Source organism: Ascaphus truei, chromosome 15 (genome assembly GCF_040206685.1).
Source record: "Ascaphus truei isolate aAscTru1 chromosome 15, aAscTru1.hap1, whole genome shotgun sequence".
Lineage (NCBI taxonomy): Eukaryota > Metazoa > Chordata > Amphibia > Anura > Ascaphidae > Ascaphus > Ascaphus truei.
This window is the reverse complement of record NC_134497.1, coordinates 2,719,163-2,739,816: the sequence shown is the minus strand read 5'-3', so window position 1 is coordinate 2,739,816 and position 20,654 is coordinate 2,719,163. Positions and strand designations below refer to the sequence as shown.

The window sequence follows — 20,654 nt, the reverse complement described above, 5'->3', positions numbered from 1 at the left end:
CGCAAGGGATGACGTCACTGCTTCCTATGTCACGCGGGACATTTAAACGCCGCCATTATGTTAGGCACACAGTTTCTCTGACTGCAGAGATACCGGCACGCCTCACGGAGGGAGATCTGTATCTCGGGAAGCAGGCGGTCCCCGACGCTGAAATGTAACAGTTTACTTCCGGAGACCCCCTGCTTCAATCCTGTAATTAAAAAAATTATTTAAAACACAATGCAGCAACTTCTGCAGCTTTAATATTTAATGTATATACAAGTATCTTTACATAATTTTATATATATTATATATATTCTTTTAAATTCCATAATATACCAAACAAATCAGTATTACTGACCTGAGGAATAGAGCAGAACTCTCAAAAGCTTGTCTTCTAATATCTATTGTTAGTCCTAATAAAAAAAGGAATCACTTAATACTGAAGTCCTCGCTTACTCTGCGCTAGAATAAATAAGTCTGTTACTTTGAGGGATTCTTCTAAGGAAGACGATTCCCCTGACCAGTTGTTTTTGGCCTGCGATGTGGAACTGCTCCCAAAAGCCCCAAATCAACATAACCATAGAAATGGCTCTCAAACAAAATGTCACTTCTGTGGTTCAAGGTAGTTTCTCTTTTAAAGAGCGACTCTGAATAACACAATGTAACTTCCGTCACCGAGGTGGGATTGATATTCCATAGAATATATTTGACAACCTGTTTACAGACTGGCGCGGCACGCGGTTAAGCCGGGATTTCCTTTCCCATGTGTGTACGTTGAGGTTTAATGCGGTTATCCCTGTATTGTAGATGTAATTCCCTATATTTAAACGTGCGCCCCCCTGTACACACTGCCCCCCCCTACTTACCGTGTCTCCGGCGGCAAATGACGTCATGTTGCCATGGCAACGCGATGCCGGAGACACGGTAAGCACAGCTCACAATGAAATCAGGTTGAAGCACATGAAGTATACCGTGTGAACGGGATGCTCCTGAAAACACAGCTTTTTACCCTAAAACAATTGCAATTCCAACTCCTGTGAGCCCCGTAAATATGATGAAAGTATATGCTTTTCACTGGTACATACGGCAGCGGTGCTGTGCCAATACTCTACATGACAATAACATCGTATTTTCCTTGTAAAATCCATGATTTAAATTCCACAGAAAGCAACACTGATTTGCATTTATCAATTTCAAATGAAAGGACGAATGAATGTAATGACGACCGACCCAAGGGAACTCTAAGCAGGGATAAAAATACAGTCTGGGGCAGGGGGGCCAACTGCAGTCCTCAAGGGCCACCAACAGGTCAGGTTTTCAGGATGTCCCTGCGTCAGAACAGGCTGCTCAATCAGAGGCTCAGTCTTCAACCGAGCCTCAGATTGAGCCACCTGTGCTGAAGCAGGGATATCCTGAAAACCTGACCTGTTGGTGGCCATTGAGGACTGGGGTTGGCTATGCCTGCTCTATGTTATAAATGGCGTCCTTTCTAATGTAAATTAGGACTCTGAATGACAAAAGCTCCCACAATCCCTTTACATTTACAATCCAAGCTGAAGGATATCTTCAACGCCCTCAGTCTGAATACACGTTTATCAATATACTAATCAGCTGAGGTCCGAAAGCCTTAAAGAAACAGCACTACTTTCCAACATTAAAAGAAAGAATCTTATCTGTGTATGTAAAGCGAGTGACAAAGTATAATTGTACATCCTTACCTAAGCTGGCAATCGTTTGGTGCTCCTGTTATTAATCTGTCAAAATCCTGATCGTGTGACCAACAAAATGGCCGCTTCAGTCAGTGTATCTCAGCAGCTACAATGTATTCTTATATTACTAAGGTAACATTATCTATTGTTACAATTTGCAGCTCAACTGCTGGGAACATTGGCAACATATTATCACAAACAGGAAAGTGTTGCAAATATTTTGCACTGCTGGGGAGGTGGCTAAAGCCTGCTATAGGAATCAAAGGATGCTCAGTATATTAAACTCGTTAATAATTGCATTAAAAGTTGAATTTAAAAAAAAAAAAAAAAAAAGGTAGTACGTATTATCGAATACTACAGAACTGATTAAAAAAAACACAAGTAGCATATTGCTTGGATTTCTTCTTTAATTAAAACTCATTAAAAAGGTAATTAAGAGTTAAATTAAAAATTAAAAAGACAAAAAAAAAATCACTATTATCTAATATTACAGAACTGATTTATTTGAAGAAAAAAAAAACCCTCATAAATAAGATTTCACGTGTTGCTGCTTTAATTGTGTTATTGTTACCTCCCTGTCTCTCATAGTTGTGCACTCCATGTGATTCATCTTAGGTCATGGAGGTCAAAGGAAGTGACACGCTGACGTGGACAGAGGATAAGGACCACACCATGAAGGATGCCTTCTTCCTGAAGCACAAACCAGGGGTGCCACGAGTCCTTCCGCGCAGACATGAACACACTGACACACTGACACACTGACACACTGACACACTGACACACACCCATACTGGCTCAGGACACACACAATACACTTGCAGTCCTCTTCCAACAAGGAACAGCGAGCGCATTATTACAGGACTGGAAAAGAAGCGGTTCCCCTGAGTTTAAGAGGACATGGTTCTTCCGATGGATAAAGGGATGTAGACAGGATCTCTCCGGCGTCTGAAGATCTAACAAGAAGCTCTGGATCAGGAGACTAACATCAGCCAAAGCTCAACACAAAGCAGGAGAAAACCCCAACCCAGAACTCATCGTCATCACGTAGAGGAGGCGACAATGCAAGCAATGGTGTGACTCGTCACCCTTCCACCATGGAGGGGGTACATGTATATATCATACAGGCCGTCAGCCCCGCCACTGCGCAGTCCCAGGGCGCTATAAGACTGCCGGCCGCGCTGCCAGTGATGGACGGCAGCGCTCTACACAGGCAATTTAATTCCCATGTTCAGAACGGTTTGCAGCAAACATCACAGTACAGTGAGGATCGGGGGGAGGTCGGGCCGGGCTGATAAGCGAAAAACTTTTCTTCCACTGCGAGTTTGCCTGAAACGCACAGATTTGTCCTCAGAAAGCAGCCTTAAAGGCCTGAATTGGTCACCCTGCCTGTGTCTGATTACGAATGCGGACCAGTATCCTCAGAAACCCGGCCGTGCCTTCCAGCCCATTGGTGTGAACGGTTCTTTTCAGCCCAAATATAACTTACTTGCCATGAAAGCACTTGGGGACAGTGCTGAATTTCCTCCTCCGATCTTTTATAAGGTTGCATTTCTTGCTCATCACGTGATAGAGTTTCTCCCCCTTTTCTGCAATCATGACGTAAGCGTCTCTCTCCATGCCCAGCTTCAGACCTGAGGTACAAAACACAAACAGCGCTGTGTCAGGTCTGTAGGGATCGTCACGTCTTCCTGCATAGTGATGCAGTGTACAGCACAGAGCACATCGCACCAACAACACAAACACACACACTGGGATCCGTCTCAATACAACGGGGGCCCGCAAGAACCAACAACACAAACACACACACTGGGATCCGTCTCAATACAACGGGGGCCCGCAAGAACCAACAACACAAACACACACACTGAGATCCGTCTCAATACAACGGGGGCCCGCAAGAACCAACAACACAAACACACACACTGGTATCCGTCTCAATACAACGGGGGCCCGCAAGAACCAACAACACAAACACACACACTGGTATCCGTCTCAATACAACGGGGGCCCGCAAGAACCAACAACACAAACACACACACTGGGATCCGTCTCAATACAACGGGGGCTAATTAACAGAGATTTTAACCTCCAAAGGTTGAAATCATTGTGACATTTTAGAGTTCTGGATTAAAAAATGGTATTTTAATGGAAAATTAAATGGAACCAGCGCCACGCTCGCAAGAACCAGCGCCACGCTCGCAAGAACCAGCGCCACGCTCGCAAGAACCAGCGCCACGCTCGCAAGAACCAGCGCCACGCCCGCAAGAATCAGCGCCACGCTCGCAAGAACCAGCGCCACGCTCGCAAGAACCAGCGCCACGCTCGCAAGAATCAGCGCCACGCTCGCAAGAACCAGCGCCACGCTCGCAAGAATCAGCGCCACGCTCGGAACCGGCGCCACGCTCGCAAGAATCAGCGCCACGCTCGCAAGAACCAGCGCCACGCTCGCAAGAACCAGCGCCACCCTCGCAAGAACCAGCGCCACGCTCGCAAGAACCAGCGCCACGCTCGCAAGAATCAGCGCCACGCTCGCAAGAACCGGCGCCACGCTCGCAAGAATCAGCGCCACGCTCGCAAGAACCGGCGCCACGCTCGCAAGAATCAGCGCCACGCTCGCAAGAACCAGCGCCACGCTCGCAAGAACCGGCGCCACGCTCACTAGAACCGGCGACACGCTCGCAAGAATCAGCGCCACGCCCGCAAGAATCAGCGCCACGCTCGCAAGAACCGGCGCCACGCTCGCAAGAATCAGCGCCACGCTCGCAAGAACCAGCGCCACGCTCGCAAGAACCAGCGCCACGCTCGCAAGAACCAGCGCCACGCTCGCAAGAACCGGCGCCACGCTCGCAAGAATCAGCGCCACGCTCGCAAGAACCGGCGCCACGCTCGCAAGAATCAGCGCCACGCTCGCAAGAACCAGCGCCACGCTCGCAAGAACCGGCGCCACGCTCGCAAGAATCGGCGCCACGCTCGCAAGAACCAGCGCCACCCTCGCAAGAACCAGCGCCACGCTCGCAAGAATCAGCGCCACGCTCGCAAGAATCGGCGCCACGCTCGCAAGAACCGGCGCTACGCTCGCAAGAATCAGCGCCACGCTCGCAAGAACCAGCGCCACGCTCGCAAGAATCAGCGCCACGCTCGCAAGAACCAGCGCCACGCTCGCAAGAACCGGCGCCACGCTCGCAAGAACCAGCGCCACGCTCGCAAGAACCAGCGCCACGCTCGCAAGAATCAGCGCCACGCTCGCAAGAACCAGCGCCACGCTCGCAAGAACCAGCGCCACGCTCGCAAGAATCAGCGCCACGCTCGCAAGAACCAGCGCCACGCTCGCAAGAACCAGCGCCACGCTCGCAAGAATCAGCGCCACGCTCGCAAGAATCAGCGCCACGCTCGCAAGAACCGGCGCCACGCTCGCAAGAATCGGTGCCACGCTCGCAAGAACCGGCGCCACGCTCGCAAGAACCAGCGCCACCCTCGCAAGAACCAGCGCCACGCTCGCAAGAATCAGCGCCACGCTCGCAAGAACCAGCGCCACGCTCGCAAGAACCGGCGCCACGCTCGCAAGAATCAGCGCCACGCTCGCAAGAACCAGCGCCACGCTCGCAAGAACCAGCGCCACCCTCGCAAGAACCAGCGCCACGCTCGCAAGAATCAGCGCCACGCTCGCAAGAATCAGCGCCACGCTCGCAAGAACCGGCGCCACGCTCGCAAGAAGCAGCGCCACGCTCGCAAGAACCAGCGCCACGCTCGCAAGAATCAGCGCCACGCTTGCAAGAACCAGCGCCACGCTCGCAAGAACCGGCGCCACGCTCGCAAGAACCAGCGCCACGCTCGCAAGAACCAGAGCCACGCTCGCAAGAACCAGCGCCACGCTCGCAAGAATCAGCGCCACGCTCGCAAGAACCAGCGCCACACTCAAAAAACAAACACCCTGCATCAGGAAACAACAAAACCTGCATTTTTAGTATTGTGGTTTCCTGCTTTAAACCATTAAAAAACCCACTGCCCCATGAATGGATATCAGTGTGACATCTTAGACCTGTACAGGTCATTAGTTACTGCACTAGAGAATGCTCGTTAGGGTTTAACAAGTAAAACGCAGAGTGAGACATGAGCCTAAATATCTGGAGGACAACGCAGAGGGTTCCTGCTTTCCTGCGTGATGACCTGGTGCGTGACAACCTTGTACGTGATGACATGGTCGCGCGACGACCTTGTGCGTGAAGGTTATTGCTCAGTGGGACTAGAGCGCCTCATTGTCACTTAACAGTAGAGAACTCTTTGCAGTGTAATCCGCTTCCTCCTGACACCACTTCATTACCCATCATCACCTTTGCGGTAGAATATTTCCGCTTTAATTAACCTTTCCACTCACACGGCAAACACTTGATATCTAGTGACAAGCACGGACGTCTCCAACGCCTCGAGATGTCAGGAGCGGTCTCAATGACAGAACGGCAATCTGCCAGGCACACTAATTAGCGTGAGATAATTGCATTTAATTGGGCCACATTTTGTTCACTTACAATATACCGACATGGAAGAAAGTTATGTAACAGGTCCCCATAATAGATGGAAAATCGCTTCTGCTAATGTCATATCGGACGGCATCACGTACCCCGGTATTAACTGGAATTTATTAACGCCTATGAAAATGTGAAAAATAATCCTGCCATTAATACATTAAAACACGTCATCTTTTATTACCGGGGAGAAGCTTGTTGAGTCCATAAAAGGTTTAGAAAGAACACAGACCACAATATGGGGTCTCTTTCTTACAGTACCGTCGCTGCACAGCGGGAAGGAAGAATATTATCTTGTACTTGTATGGCGCCAACATATGCAGCAGCGCAGTACAATGTGTGGGTGTGTCTGTGTGTGGGTGTGAGTGTGTCTGTGTGAGTGTGTGGATGTGCGTGTGTCTGTGTGAGTGTGTGTGCGTGAGTGCCTGCATGAGTGTGTGAGTGCCTGCATGAGTGTGAGTGCCTGCGTGAGTCCACGAGTGCCTGCCTGCGTGAGTGCCTGCTTGAGTGTGTGTGAGTCCGCGCGAGTGTGTGTGTCCACGTGAGTGGGTGTGTCTGCATGAGTGAGTGTGAGTGAGTCTGTGTGAGAGTCGGTGTGTGTACAGCAAATAATAATCCCACGTGTGAGCACATTCACACGTCTCAGACAGGATTGCAACCTGCCCTTCCCCATTATCTCTTAGCATACAATGCTTCCACTGCAGTCAGGGATTCTGGGAAATGACATGCAAATGAGCACACTGTCACCTTTTGCTTCAAATTCATTTTTACATGGAGCCCTATAAGCGTATGCCTGCCGCATTACACAGCTTTTTAGCACAGCCTGGGTTAAAGTGCAGAGCCAGTAACCCTCCTCAGACAGGTGTTTTGACCCTTTGAGGCTGGTTATCTGGCTATGCAATGTGAGGCTGGGATAGGTTTCAACCTCCCATTCTCTAAGTTATGGTGGGGAAAAAGTGTGATTTTTTTTTTGCCATATTATTACAAGTTGGCTTATCTGCTATTAAAATTAAAGTGTCACGCAGAACACCGTTATATACAGAAGCCCGTGCATTTTGAAGGGGCTCGGCATCTTGTTCCTATAGTCGGCAGCTCCGTTGGGTGTGAAATGACTGTCACAGGATTTGGACTTGGTGATGATTTTATGAGGTTGAGTTCTGTTGACCGTTTGTTACCATGATAACGCGCCCGCTGAGGGCCGACATTGGGTTTTTTATCTCTGAGTGACTGTATACTGGGAACTTGCATTTTTGATCACGGAAAGTTTTCTGAACACTGAACACATTTAATTTACTGACTGAGGTTGATGGAACATTTGCATCTCAACATTACTGTTATCCGGACGCCTTAATGATGTATGTGGACTGTACCATTTGTTCCAAGATGGACCTTCTGATGGTGCGCAGTAAGGGTTCCGCACTCCAGTCCCCATGGACGCCCCAAAGGTGATGTTTTAAGGATATGCCCGATTAAGCACAGGTAGTTCAGTTAAAATGACTTAGGCCTTGCCCCCGCTGCCTGCTACAGCGTCCGCTGTGGCGGACGCTGCGCTCACGAGAGCCCTCCCCGCAATGGCGCCGGGCCCGCTGCGAGGGGGGGCCGCAGCGCTCGCGCGAGAGCTACTCCTGCTCTCAATAGAATTGAGAGCAGGAATTCGCGTCGAGCGGCTAGGCACGCCCCCCGACGGTTCAGCCAATGAGGGCGAACCTGCCGGGTGACGTCATGGCCGCGCCCCCCCGTCACTCCTCCGCCACGCCCCCCCCCCCCCCCCGGTCTCTGCTCCTGCAGTGAGCTGCAGTCCGGGGAATCGCCGGAACGCGCAGCCAAAAGCGCAGGCGCGTATTACAGCGCCGTGACCGGGGCCTTAGCCTAAGCCACTGATTGAGCCACGTGTGCTGAAGCAGGGCAAACTTTCTGTGAGCTCTGCATCCTCTGCAGATGCAGCAAAAGAGCAACTCAACCCAGCGCTCATTTCCATGTTAACATTTCCACGTTGGTCTTTCCAGAAATGTCGGTGGCTTCAGTCTCTCTGCTCTGCGATCTCTTCCTAAGCGGGTTTATGTTCCTGAAAGGAAGGAAGCCACAGCAGTGACAATACGAATTAGTTTCTGTGCTGGGTTAAGTAGGTCTAACTTCTGCAGAACCTGACCAGAAATGTGCAATATAAACACGTCTCACTGCCGAGCCCCAAATAACGGAGACCGGCAGGAATGGTGTGAAGCAGTCGCAGAACCACAGACACAGTACTTCCGATCCAAAACGCACGGCTTCAATTAGGCCTGGCTCTACGAGTTCAAGTCGCTGTTTGCATCGGGTCACAGATGAAGAGATGCCGGCAGATGGCCAGATGCACCACTTGCCAAACATCGTTTCCATCTAGCGGCTAATATTATTTGCCAGTGGCCAGAGTTTTGTTTCCGCTGCGCAAACTGTAAGTGTAATATGTACACACACAGCGAATGTTTCTATAGACGCAGAGCATTATTATTATTCCAGCTGACAGCCTTTAAACTTGGGAGAGTATGCGATTGCCGGCAGGGAGTTGGGGAACGTCCAGTACTTCGGTAGTTCTGCCATGTATCTGAATTCCTCACATTCCGGCTGTGTGTGATGTGATGGTTATACCCGGCAGTGATACGTTGTCACTCGTCAGACATTCAGATCACGTTGTGAATTTAGGCAGGGACATGTCCACCTCTAGGGGGGGCAATTCCAGCCTTCAAGGGCCACCAACAGGTCAGGTTTTCAGGATATCCCTGCTTCAGCACAGGTGTTGCAGTCTTCGACTGAGCCACTGATTCAGCCACCTACGCTGAAGCAGGGATATCCTGAAAACCTGAGCTTTTGGTGGCCCTTGAGGACTGGAGTTGGCCGCCCCTGCTCTACACGATGTTACAGCATACAGACTATTGGGGTCACTACAGGGAGAAAAGACAAATGCAAACCGCGAGAGAGATGTCCCAGGGAGCGTATCGTTGATATATAAAGGGGTACTGATCGCCATTTGGATTACACATAATTGTGTACACTGTCACAGTGCATATATAGGAGGCAGGGAGAGTGCTGCATTACTGTGTATATAGGAGGCAGGGAGAGTGCTGCATTACTGTGTATATAGGAGGCAGGGAGAGTGCTGCATTACTGTGTATATAGGAGGCAGGGAGAGTGCTGCATTACTGTGTATATAGGAGGCAGGGAGAGTGCTGCATTACTGTGTATATAGGAGGCAGGGAGAGTGCTGCATTACTGTGTATATAGGAGGCAGGGAGAGTGCTGCATTACTGTGTATATAGGAGGCAGGGAGAGTGCTGCATTACTGTGTATATAGGAGGCAGGGAGAGTGCTGCATTACTGTGTACATAGGAGGCAGGGAGAGTGCTGCATTACTGTGTATATAGGAGGCAGGGAGAGTGCTGCATTACTGTGTACATAAGAGGCAGGGAGAGTGCTGCATTACTGTGTATATAGGAGGCAGGGAGAGTGCTGCATTACTGTGTATATAGGAGGCAGGGAGAGTGCTGCATTACTGTGTATATAGGAGGCAGGGAGAGTGCTGCATTACTGTGTATATAGGAGGCAGGGAGAGTGCTGCATTACTGTGTATATAGGAGGCAGGGAGAGTGCTGCATTACTGTGTATATAGGAGGCAGGGAGAGTGCTGCATTACTGTGTATATAGGAGGCAGGGAGAGTGCTGCATTACTGTGTATATAGGAGGCAGGGAGAGTGCTGCATTACTGTGTATATAGGAGGCAGGGAGAGTGCTAGCATTACTGTGTATATAGGAGGCAGGGAGAGTGCTGCATTACTGTGTATATAGGAGGCAGGGAGAGTGCTGCATTACTGTGTATATAGGAGGCAGGGAGAGTGCTGCATTACTGTGTATATAGGAGGCAGGGAGAGTGCTGCATTACTGTGTATATAGGAGGCAGGGAGAGTGCTGCATTACTGTGTATATAGGAGGCAGGGAGAGTGCTAGCATTACTGTGTATAAAGGAGGCAGGGAGAGTGCTGCATTACTGTGTATATAGGAGGCAGGGCGAGTGCTGCATTACTGTGTATATAGGAGGCAGGGAGAGTGCTGCATTACTGTGTATATAGGAGGCAGGGAGAGTGCTGCATTACTGTGTATATAGGAGGCAGGGAGAGTGCTGCATTACTGTGTATATAGGAGGCAGGGAGAGTGCTGCATTACTGTGTATATAGGAGGCAGGGAGAGTGCTGCATTACTGTGTATATAGGAGGCAGGGAGAGTGCTGCATTACTGTGTATATAGGAGGCAGGGAGAGTGCTGCATTACTGTGTATATAGGAGGCAGGGAGAGTGCTGCATTACTGTGTATATAGGAGGCAGGGAGAGTGCTGCATTACTGTGTATATAGGAGGCAGGGAGAGTGCTAGCATTACTGTGTATATAGGAGGCAGGGAGAGTGCTGCATTACTGTGTATATAGGAGGCAGGGAGAGTGCTGCATTACTGTGTATATAGGAGGCAGGGAGAGTGCTGCATTACTGTGTATATAGGAGGCAGGGAGAGTGCTGCATTACTGTGTATATAGGAGGCAGGGAGAGTGCTGCATTACTGTGTATATAGGAGGCAGGGAGAGTGCTGCATTACTGTGTATATAGGAGGCAGGGAGAGTGCTGCATTACTGTGTATATAGGAGGCAGGGAGAGTGCTGCATTACTGTGTATATAGGAGGCAGGGAGAGTGCTGCATTACTGTGTATATAGGAGGCAGGGAGAGTGCTGCATTACTGTGTATATAGGAGGCAGGGAGAGTGCTGCATTACTGTGTATATAGGAGGCAGGGAGAGTGCTGCATTACTGTGTATATAGGAGGCAGGGAGAGTGCTGCATTACTGTGTATATAGGAGGCAGGGAGAGTGCTGCATTACTGTGTATATAGGAGGCAGGGAGAGTGCTAGCATTACTGTGTATAAAGGAGGCAGGGAGAGTGCTGCATTACTGTGTATATAGGAGGCAGGGAGAGTGCTAGCATTACTGTGTATAAAGGAGGCAGGGAGAGTGCTGCATTACTGTGTATATAGGAGGCAGGGAGAGTGCTAGCATTACTGTGTATAAAGGAGGCAGGGAGAGTGCTGCATTACTGTGTATATAGGAGGCAGGGAGAGTGCTAGCATTACTGTGTATAAAGGAGGCAGGGAGAGTGCTGCATTACTGTGTATATAGGAGGCAGGGAGAGTGCTGCATTACTGTGTATATAGGAGGCAGGGAGAGTGCTAGCATTACTGTGTATAAAGGAGGCAGGGAGAGTGCTGCATTACTGTGTATATAGGAGGCAGGGAGAGTGCTGCATTACTGTGTATATAGGAGGCAGGGAGAGTGCTGCATTACTGTGTATATAGGAGGCAGGGAGAGTGCTGCATTACTGTGTATATAGGAGGCAGGGAGAGTGCTGCATTATTGTGTATATAGGAGGCAGGGAGAGTGCTGCATTACTGTGTATTTAGGAGGCAGGGAGAGTGCTGCATTACTGTGTATATAGGAGGCAGGGAGAGTGCTGCATTACTGTGTATATAGGAGGCAGGGAGAGTGCTGCATTACTGTGTATATAGGAGGCAGGGAGAGTGCTGCATTACTGTGTATATAGGAGGCAGGGAGAGTGCTGCATTACTGTGTATATAGGAGGCAGGGAGAGTGCTGCATTACTGTGTATATAGGAGGCAGGGAGAGTGCTGCATTACTGTGTATATAGGAAGCAGGGAGAGTGCTGCATTACTGTGTATATAGGAGGCAGGGAGAGTGCTGCATTACTGTGTATATAGGAGGCAGGGAGAGTGCTGCATTACTATGTATATAGGAGGCAGGGAGAGTGCTGCATTACTGTGTATATAGGAGGCAGGGAGAGTGCTGCATTACTGTGTATATAGGAGGCAGGGAGAGTGCTGCATTACTGTGTATATAGGAGGCAGGGAGAGTGCTGTATTACTGTGTGGGTATTATTTGTGCCATATTCATGTTATGTCTTTGCATCACTCGTAAATATGGCCCAGAGCACAATATATTACAATACATTTTAGCCCCGGAGAAACAATATGGCCCCTGGAGTCAGTCTCACTCTGACGGCCACTCACTGGGAGTCAGTCTCCCTCTGACGGCCACTCACTGGGAGTCAGTCTCACTCTGATGGCCACTCACTAGGAGTCAGTCTCACTCTGATGGCCACTCACTGGGAGTCAGTCTCACTCTGACGGCCACTCACTGGGAGTCAGTCTCACTCTGATGGCCACTCACTGGGAGTCAGTCTCACTCTGACGGCCACTCACTAGGAGTCAGTCTGACAGCCACTCACTGGAAGTCAGTCTCCCTCTGATGGCCACTCACTAGGAGTCAGTCTCACTCTGATGGCCACTCACTGGGAGTCAGTCTCACTCTGATGGCCACTCACTGGGAGTCAGTCTCACTCTGATGGCCACTCACTGGGAGTCAGTCTCACTCTGACGGCCACTCACTGGGAGTCAGTCTCCCCCTGACTGCCATTCACTGGGAGTCAGTCTCCCTCTGATGGCCACTCACTGGGAGTCAGTCTCACTCTGACAGCCACTCACAACAGAGGAGAAGAGTGTGTGAAGTCTGTTTAAAGGTGATCCCTCCAAACTGGATTTTCTTTTTTGGCGAGCCCGCGTGTGCCCTGTGCTCGTGTCACCGTAGTGACTTGGGTGCGCCTACTTGCGACCGTCCTACCGAAGCCGGACATGTCCTGTTCCTATCCTCAAATATCTTCAGCCTGTGGGCCAAGAACATCGTCGGGGTCCTTAACGCCATCAAGGTTCCGGGCGTCCTCCTCTTCCTTTCTCCGAAGAGAAGGCCAGCAAGAGAGTCAAGACTTTGTCTTTCGGCCGAAGCCCAATGCCCCAGGTCGTTTCCCTCAGAGAGAGACGGTGACAAACCGTGATGATCCCTTCAAACTGTATGGGGCTTCTAAGGCTACGGCCCCAGACCTCCAGGCTGCACGCGCGCCTGGCGGCATGGCGGCGCGTGCAGAGACTACAGCCGCGATCGGCAGTCTGTAGGGGAGCGTGGGGGGCGGGGCCATGACAGGCATATCTGCCCTCCCATTGGCTGTGCGCCGCCCACATGACTGCGTCACGGCACGGGAAGACAACATTCTTGTCTTCCCTGCCAGCGCACGCGTCCCAGCGCTGTGCGCGCCCACACACACAGCCACTGGGGCCTGCCCCATAGAGCTCTGTGCTGTGGTGTGTGGCGTGCACGCTGTGGCGCGCACGCTGTGGCACGCGCCGCCGTGACCACCGGGGACTCAGACTAAAGAGTGGGGTCAAAATGGTGGTGGTGTGATCACCAGACAGATGGGTTGAGCTGTGAAACGGCCTTCACTAGTGCCAGCTCACCCTCAATTAACATGTAGAGGACAAACAGTGACACCGCAATTGTTGGTAAACAAGACTGGACGGTCCAATTGCATGAAGCCATTTACGGCCAGAGGGCTTTGCATTAACTGCATGACCCCACAAAAGCCAGGGAATTAATGGTGTCGTCGGCACTCGGTTTCTTAGGTTTATAATTAACGAACACTAGGAGTGAATAAAGGGTCTATTACACATCACTCAAACACTGCCAATTAAGTAATGATTTCCTGTTTAACTTAATGGCCTCTATTTCCTTCATTATCCTGCATTGTTCTGGCATAGAAGACAAAATACCCCTTTGTTCTGCGTTTCTCTACTTGATAATGATTTCCTAATACCGTTAACATGTAATTGTCATGGGGCCATACTGTAATTTAGAGATAAAAGACTTCAATGTATCTCATGATTAATAATATATATTACCCCGTGCCATCGAACATCTATAGCGGAGAAAAAAACCCACAAGATAAGATGCTAATAAAGTCATTTCTGGCATATGTTTGTACGATTAAATGGGAAGAGCAGAAACCAGCGTTACCTCCCATATAAATAATACTGTATATTAGATACGACACCCGTTCCAGCTTAGAATATCAGCCAAGCTGGGACGTCACGCTAAGACTGTACCATATCCCCAAAAGACTGGTTTCTTTCAACATGATAGGTTATTTCATGTTAAAGTGTTCGAATACACAGATTCTGTCATTAGAGGGTTTATTTTGTAAATATTTATTCACGATACAGCACACACGCCTGGTTTGACCTCTAGTTTTGTTTCCTGCTCGGATGTTTTTTTTTTTAAAGTATTTTATTCCTAAAAATGATACCAACCGACATTAATATGGCTGCAAAGCCTGTCTCATCTAGGGGCTTCACTCTCATCGACTTGAATGGGAGTCAGGTTAGGGGCTTATTGAATGGGTCCCCGAGTGACATTATTAGACCCCCAAAGAACCTCATCAGAGAAAATATGGACTTTGGTTCTGATAAGAACCTTTGATGTGTGCATGGAAAACAGCTCTGTGCTGCTTGTTGGAGCAGACAAAGTGAGAAGGAACCGCAAGTTTTGCCAAGTGGACAGTAATGAGGGCCGGCTGTGGGGCCTTCATTACCGAAAAAAATATATACCAGAAACAGCTGAGAAAAACAAACATAATGTTACTAAATCTGCTATAAAGAGGCTGTCCACATGGGATCTTTATAAAAATGTTTTATATATATATATATACAGTGGTCGACAAATCACAAAAAAATCTACTCGCCACCTAGTACCAAACGTGTGCTGCTTGGGCCAATAGGAGCTCGCCACGATGTTAAATCCACTCGCCCGGGGCGTGCAAATGTATAGGTTTGTCGAACACTGTATATATATATATATATAATTGTTTGGTTTTAATACATGCAGCCTTTGATTACCTTTATTGAAAGTTAATTACCTAAGCTGACGATCAATTAGTTCTCATGTGATTGATCAGCATAGATCCTGCTTCCCAGGGTTCACTAAATGGCCGCCTTTCAGTTTCAATCAATCCTTCAGGCAGTGTAACGCAGCAGCTACAATGTATCCTGATATTACTAAGGTAATATTATGTATTGTTACAGTTTGCAGCTCAAACTGCAGTCACTTTACCCCCCAAACTATCTCCTAGTAATTGGGTAATAATAGCACTGTTCTTTATGTTGTCCTTTCGGAGGCTGTGAAACAGACACGCGAGACTGAAGGCGCTACAATCATCCGGTTAGTCCCATGTGAGCGCCTTAGTCCAAAGTGCAATGCGCATGCGCGCGCACATCCGGGTGTGACCTAAGATTAAGGTAAGGAACTAATTAAGATTAAGTAATCTCACCCGGGTTGGGGGCTGTATATTGTGGACATTTTATTGTGTATTCTATCTTCACGTGAGAAAGACCACTTCCGGCACGCACCAACATGAGAGAGGCCCGGCCCCCCGACGCCAAGAGCAGCACAGTGAGGAGAGGCGCATGTGGGTGCTGAAAGAGCAGCAGAGTGAGGAGAGGCGCATGTGGGTGCTGAAAGAGCAGCAGAGTGAGGAGAGGCGCATGTGGGTGCTGAAAGAGCAGCAGAGTGAGGAGAGGCGCATGTGGGTGCTGAAAGAGCAGCAGAGTGAGGAGAGGCGCATGTGGGTGCTGAAAGAGCAGCAGAGTGAGGAGAGGCGCATGTGGGTGCTGAAAGAGCAGCAGAGTGAGGAGAGGCGCATGTGGGTGCTGAAAGAGCAGCAGAGTGAGGAGAGGCGCATGTGGGTGCTGAAAGAGCAGCAGAGTGAGGAGAGGCGCATGTGGGTGCTGAAAGAGCAGCAGAGTGAGGAGAGGCGCATGTGGGTGCTGAAAGAGCAGCAGAGTGAGGAGAGGCGCATGTGGGTGCTGAAAGAGCAGCAGGTTGCCTATCCCTGTGCTAATATATGGTCTGTACTCTTAGGATAATCTCGTACTGTGCGATGGCGTTTATGTGCTCAGATAAATAGGTGTATACATGCGAATATCATGCACAGCAGGGGGTGTGCGCTACACTCTAACTCACAGAGGCATGGCACCTTTTTAACGTTTGCGATTTGAATTAGTACATGCCTCAAGAGTTAATGGTTTGCAACGCACAGTACTGGTCACATATACGTTACTTAGTACTTCCACCGTGAGATACTAAGATATCAGTGTTTAGTAACACGGGCATACCAAGTAATTAAGTAGTATCCGCCAACTGATACTTTGTATATTCTCATAGCAAGCCGAGGTCTGCTGCAGCGCTCACCAACTACAATGATCAGACCCTGAGGGTAACAGACATTGACAGGTTAAAAACGGAACAGCATTAAAAAAAGAACAGAGACCGCGCTTGGATGCCGATAGCTAGATCCTATATGTGGCGACACAGACAACATACCTCACAGTGTCACAATGTCACAGCACTAAGGTGCTAACATCCGTGCTACTGTGTGTTCATTGCCTAAGCACATATACAATCTAGCCACCATGCTCACTATATCTGGGATCGTGTGTGTGTGTGTGTGTGTGTGTGTGTGTGTGTGTGTGTGTGTGTGTGTGTGTATATATATACACATATACACATATATATACACATACATATATAATGCCCTTAAGGACATCAAACACTGGACATGGAATAGGTAAAGGAAGTCAGCCCTCTCCCTAGAGAAGGTTGTAATCCCCTTCATTTGAATAGAGCAGGTTATTCCTCCATCACTAGGAAGCAGTCTCACAGGGTACGGGATTAGGGCCTCACAAAGAGTCTTACTCCGTGGCAGGCGGATTTACCGATTCCCATCACCAGTACTTTGATGTTGTTTCCATGAAAATGCCCGCCTGTGTGTTGGACTGCATGTATGTGTACCAGTGTGTTGGACTGCACATATGTGTATCAGTGTGTTGGACTGCACGTATGTGTACCAGTGTGTTGGACTGCACGTATGTGTATCAGTGTGTTGGACTGCACGTATGTGTACCAGTGTGTTGGACTGCACGTATGTGTACCAGTGTGTTGGACTGCACGTATGTGTACCAGTGTGTTGGACTGCACGTATGTGTACCAGTGTGTTGGACTGCACGTATGTGTATCAGTGTGTTGGACTGCACGTATGTGTACCAGTGTGTTGGACTGCACGTATGTGTACCAGTGTGTTGGACTGCACGTATGTGTACCAGTGTGTTGGACTGCACGTATGTGTACCAGTGTGTTGGACTGCACGTATGTGTATCAGTGTGTTGGACTGCACGTATGTGTATCAGTGTGTTGGACTGCACGTATGTGTACCAGTGTGTTGGACTGCACGTATGTGTACCAGTGTGTTGGACTGCATGTATGTGTACCAGTGTGTTGGACTGCACGTATGTGTATCAGTGTGTTGGACTGCATGTATGTGTACCAGTGTGTTGGACTGCACGTATGTGTACCAGTGTGTTGGACTGCACGTATGTGTACCAGTGTGTTGGACTGCATGTATGTGTACCAGTGTGTTGGACTGCATGTATGTGTACCTGTGTGTTGGACTGCATGTATGTGTACCAGTGTGTTGGACTGCACGTATGTGTATCAGTGTGTTGGACTGCACGTATGTGTACCAGTGTGTTGGACTGCATGTATGTGTACCAGTGTGTTGGACTGCACGTATGTGTATCAGTGTGTTGGACTGCATGTATGTGTACCAGTGTGTTGGACTGCACGTATGTGTACCAGTGTGTTGGACTGCACGTATGTGTACCTGTGTGTTGGACTGCACGTATGTGTACCAGTGTGTTGGACTGCACGTATGTGTACCAGTGTGTTGGACTGCACGTATGTGTACCAGTGTGTTGGACTGCATGTATGTGTACCAGTGTGTTGGACTGCATGTATGTGTACCAGTGTGTTGGACTGCATGTATGTGTACCAGTGTGTTGGACTGCATGTATGTGTACCAGTGTGTTGGACTGCACGTATGTGTACCTGTGTGTTGGACTGCATGTATGTGTACCTGTGTGTTGGACTGCACGTATGTGTACCAGTGTGTTGGACTGCACGTATGTGTACCAGTGTGTTGGACTGCATGTATGTGTACCAGTGTGTTGGACTGCATGTATGTGTACCAGTGTGTTGGACTGCATGTATGTGTACCAGTGTGTTGGACTGCATGTATGTGTACCAGTGTGTTGGACTGCATGTATGTGTACCAGTGTGTTGGACTGCATGTATGTGTACCAGTGTGTTGGACTGCACGTATGTGTACCAGTGTGTTGGACTGCATGTATGTGTACCAGTGTGTTGGACTGCATGTATGTGTACCAGTGTGTTGGACTGCATGTATGTGTACCAGTGTGTGATAATGAATTTGTTCACTAGTAACGGTTCATCAGATACTGGCATGAGCATATTCTGAGCATCACAGCTTGCAAGTCACCCATCTCACCCATCTCACCCATCTCGATCTCCGAGCCTGAAGAAGGGGGTCTTTGTGACTCCAGCTATAAATTACGGTGTGCGGCCGGTCACTCTCTCACATTCATCCCTTGGATGATTTGGGTTCTTAGGTCTTCTGAACCAGCACCAGACAACCATGTTGAGAACGGTTTGCCTCCCCCTCCCCTATTTTGAAGCCGGAGACCTTCAAGCCGTGCATAGCTCGGTACAGGGCAGCGAGAATTTGATACCCAAGGTACACGAACCCTGCAGGGGGCAACTCCTGCCGTGACTTGTAATGCGATCGATACAGAGTAGCCCTAAAGTCAGAGTTACTGAACAGGACATTTGGCAAATGTATCTAAAGAGGGTCATGTGTGGGGGCTGAGAAGCCATAATAGTGATCTGAAAAGGTTCATTTTCTATGCACGGTCTACAACAGAGGTGAGCAACTCCAGTTCCCAAGAGCTAGTAACAGGTCAGGTTTTCAGGATATCCCTGCTTCAGCAAAGGTGGACCAATCAGTCCCTGCATCAGCACAGGTGGCTCAGTCTTTGACTGAGCCGCCTGTGCTGAAGCAGGTATATCCTGAAAACCTGACCTGTTGGTAGCCCTTGAGTTGGTCACCACGCATGCTAAATGGTTCCTTGCCCGGATGAATAATAAAGAGCAGCCCTGAAGTTAACGCCTCGTGCCATAAAAACACGGGTGTGCAAATCACAGGCGTGCAAATCACAGGCAACAAACTCATTACTTACAGAAAGGTTTTATTTTCCACAGAGAAGTGACGGGAACTCAGCTGGTTTCCAAACTTTATAAAAGCAGCTTCTCATTTTATTGCCGTTTGAATGGCAATTTTAATAATGCATCAATATTACAATCAATACCCATTAGGATTTACAGTTAGTGCGCTGCCCCGGCAGGATTTGATGCATTATGGTTAACCGTTCATTGCGTTAAGTTTTGCTTGGCACAAGCTCTTTTAACCCCTGCCGTGCCAAAGAGGCCAGCTAAGCATTTCTAGCACTAAAGCGTATCACGATTTGGTGCATCTTGGGTGGGATCGGGGCAAAAATGTCAACGCAGTTGTTGAAAAATGAAGACAAAATGTCAATGAACATTAAAAATAAATAAAGATTGGATACCTCTACAACTCCTCCCAGGGAAACATGTAATAAGGATGAAACATACTGGGTCCCACATCAGGAGTAAGTATGTAACATTCCACCCCGCACGTGTTGTAGCGGTTTAAGTACGAAATCACATGCGGAGACACCAGTATAAATATCGGCTGCCGGTGCGGCGAATGTAACATCAGTGCCGAGACACACGAGGAAATGTAAGGATATCGGCGTTGCCCAGGAGATGGTAACTTAGTAACTTACTACCTCTCTGCTCCCGTTCCTTCATCACCGCACCCATCCACTTCTGCTTCTCCTCGGCAGTCTTGGCCATGCAGACGAACCACTTATTCTTGGCCGTGTTATGGATCTTCCACCCGTTGGTCACCGTGTAGCCATTACTGTGATAGTCCGCTGAAAAGCACAAAGACCAACAGAACCGACGGTCAACAAGGCTCGCACTCAACCAGAACCAGAGAGCGTCCAGCACCTAGCATGTCAGAATACATTTACTTTAATACACCCATCTAGGATAGAGATAAAGCCCCTAGGGGTACATCCAAAAGGGTCCGGTTAATCTGGGCTGGTAGCGTCCGTCGGCTTCCCTGAGGTTAGCGCCAATGCACATAGATAAATATACGCAAAACCAACATTCGTTGGTCATCTCATTAGCATACGCTTAACGCCATGTGACGTTAGCACTGCCTGGCGTTAGCTACAAATAACATGGCGTTACGCCGGTCTCACTCAAAGGCGGCGTTACTCCCGCGCAGGCGCAGAATACGAGTTTAATTAAAGTAACAAAAAGAGAAGACGGGAGAGGAAAATAACCCTGTAAATAACAATCCGCTGTGGGATCGGCGCTGTTACAGGGAACGCCTCATTTGCATGGCATTCGCACTAACGTCCGTTATAGTAACGCACGGGCTCGTTACGGCTGAAAAACGCACTTAACGCATCGTTACTGAGCTTGGACGATTCCGTAAACACTTAACAAGACGTAAACTCAAGTAAATCAA

At 49.0% G+C, this 20,654-nt stretch overlaps 1 protein-coding gene across 3 annotated transcripts in view; it reads right to left on the bottom strand.

Annotated features, from left to right (window-relative positions):
• PREX1 (phosphatidylinositol-3,4,5-trisphosphate dependent Rac exchange factor 1) overlaps positions 1–20,654 on the bottom strand; it is a 299,489-nt gene that overhangs the window by 141,659 nt on the left and 137,176 nt on the right. For 2 of the 3 annotated variants that reach the window (XM_075571278.1, XM_075571280.1), the window contains exons 9-10: positions 19,900–20,049; positions 3,178–3,322 (exon numbers count right to left, since the gene is read on the bottom strand). In XM_075571278.1, the coding sequence (XP_075427393.1) occupies positions 3,178–3,322; positions 19,900–20,049 (295 nt within the window). The remainder of the gene's footprint in view (positions 1–3,177; positions 3,323–19,899; positions 20,050–20,654) is intronic. The other variant, XM_075571279.1, reaches the window with a different exon arrangement.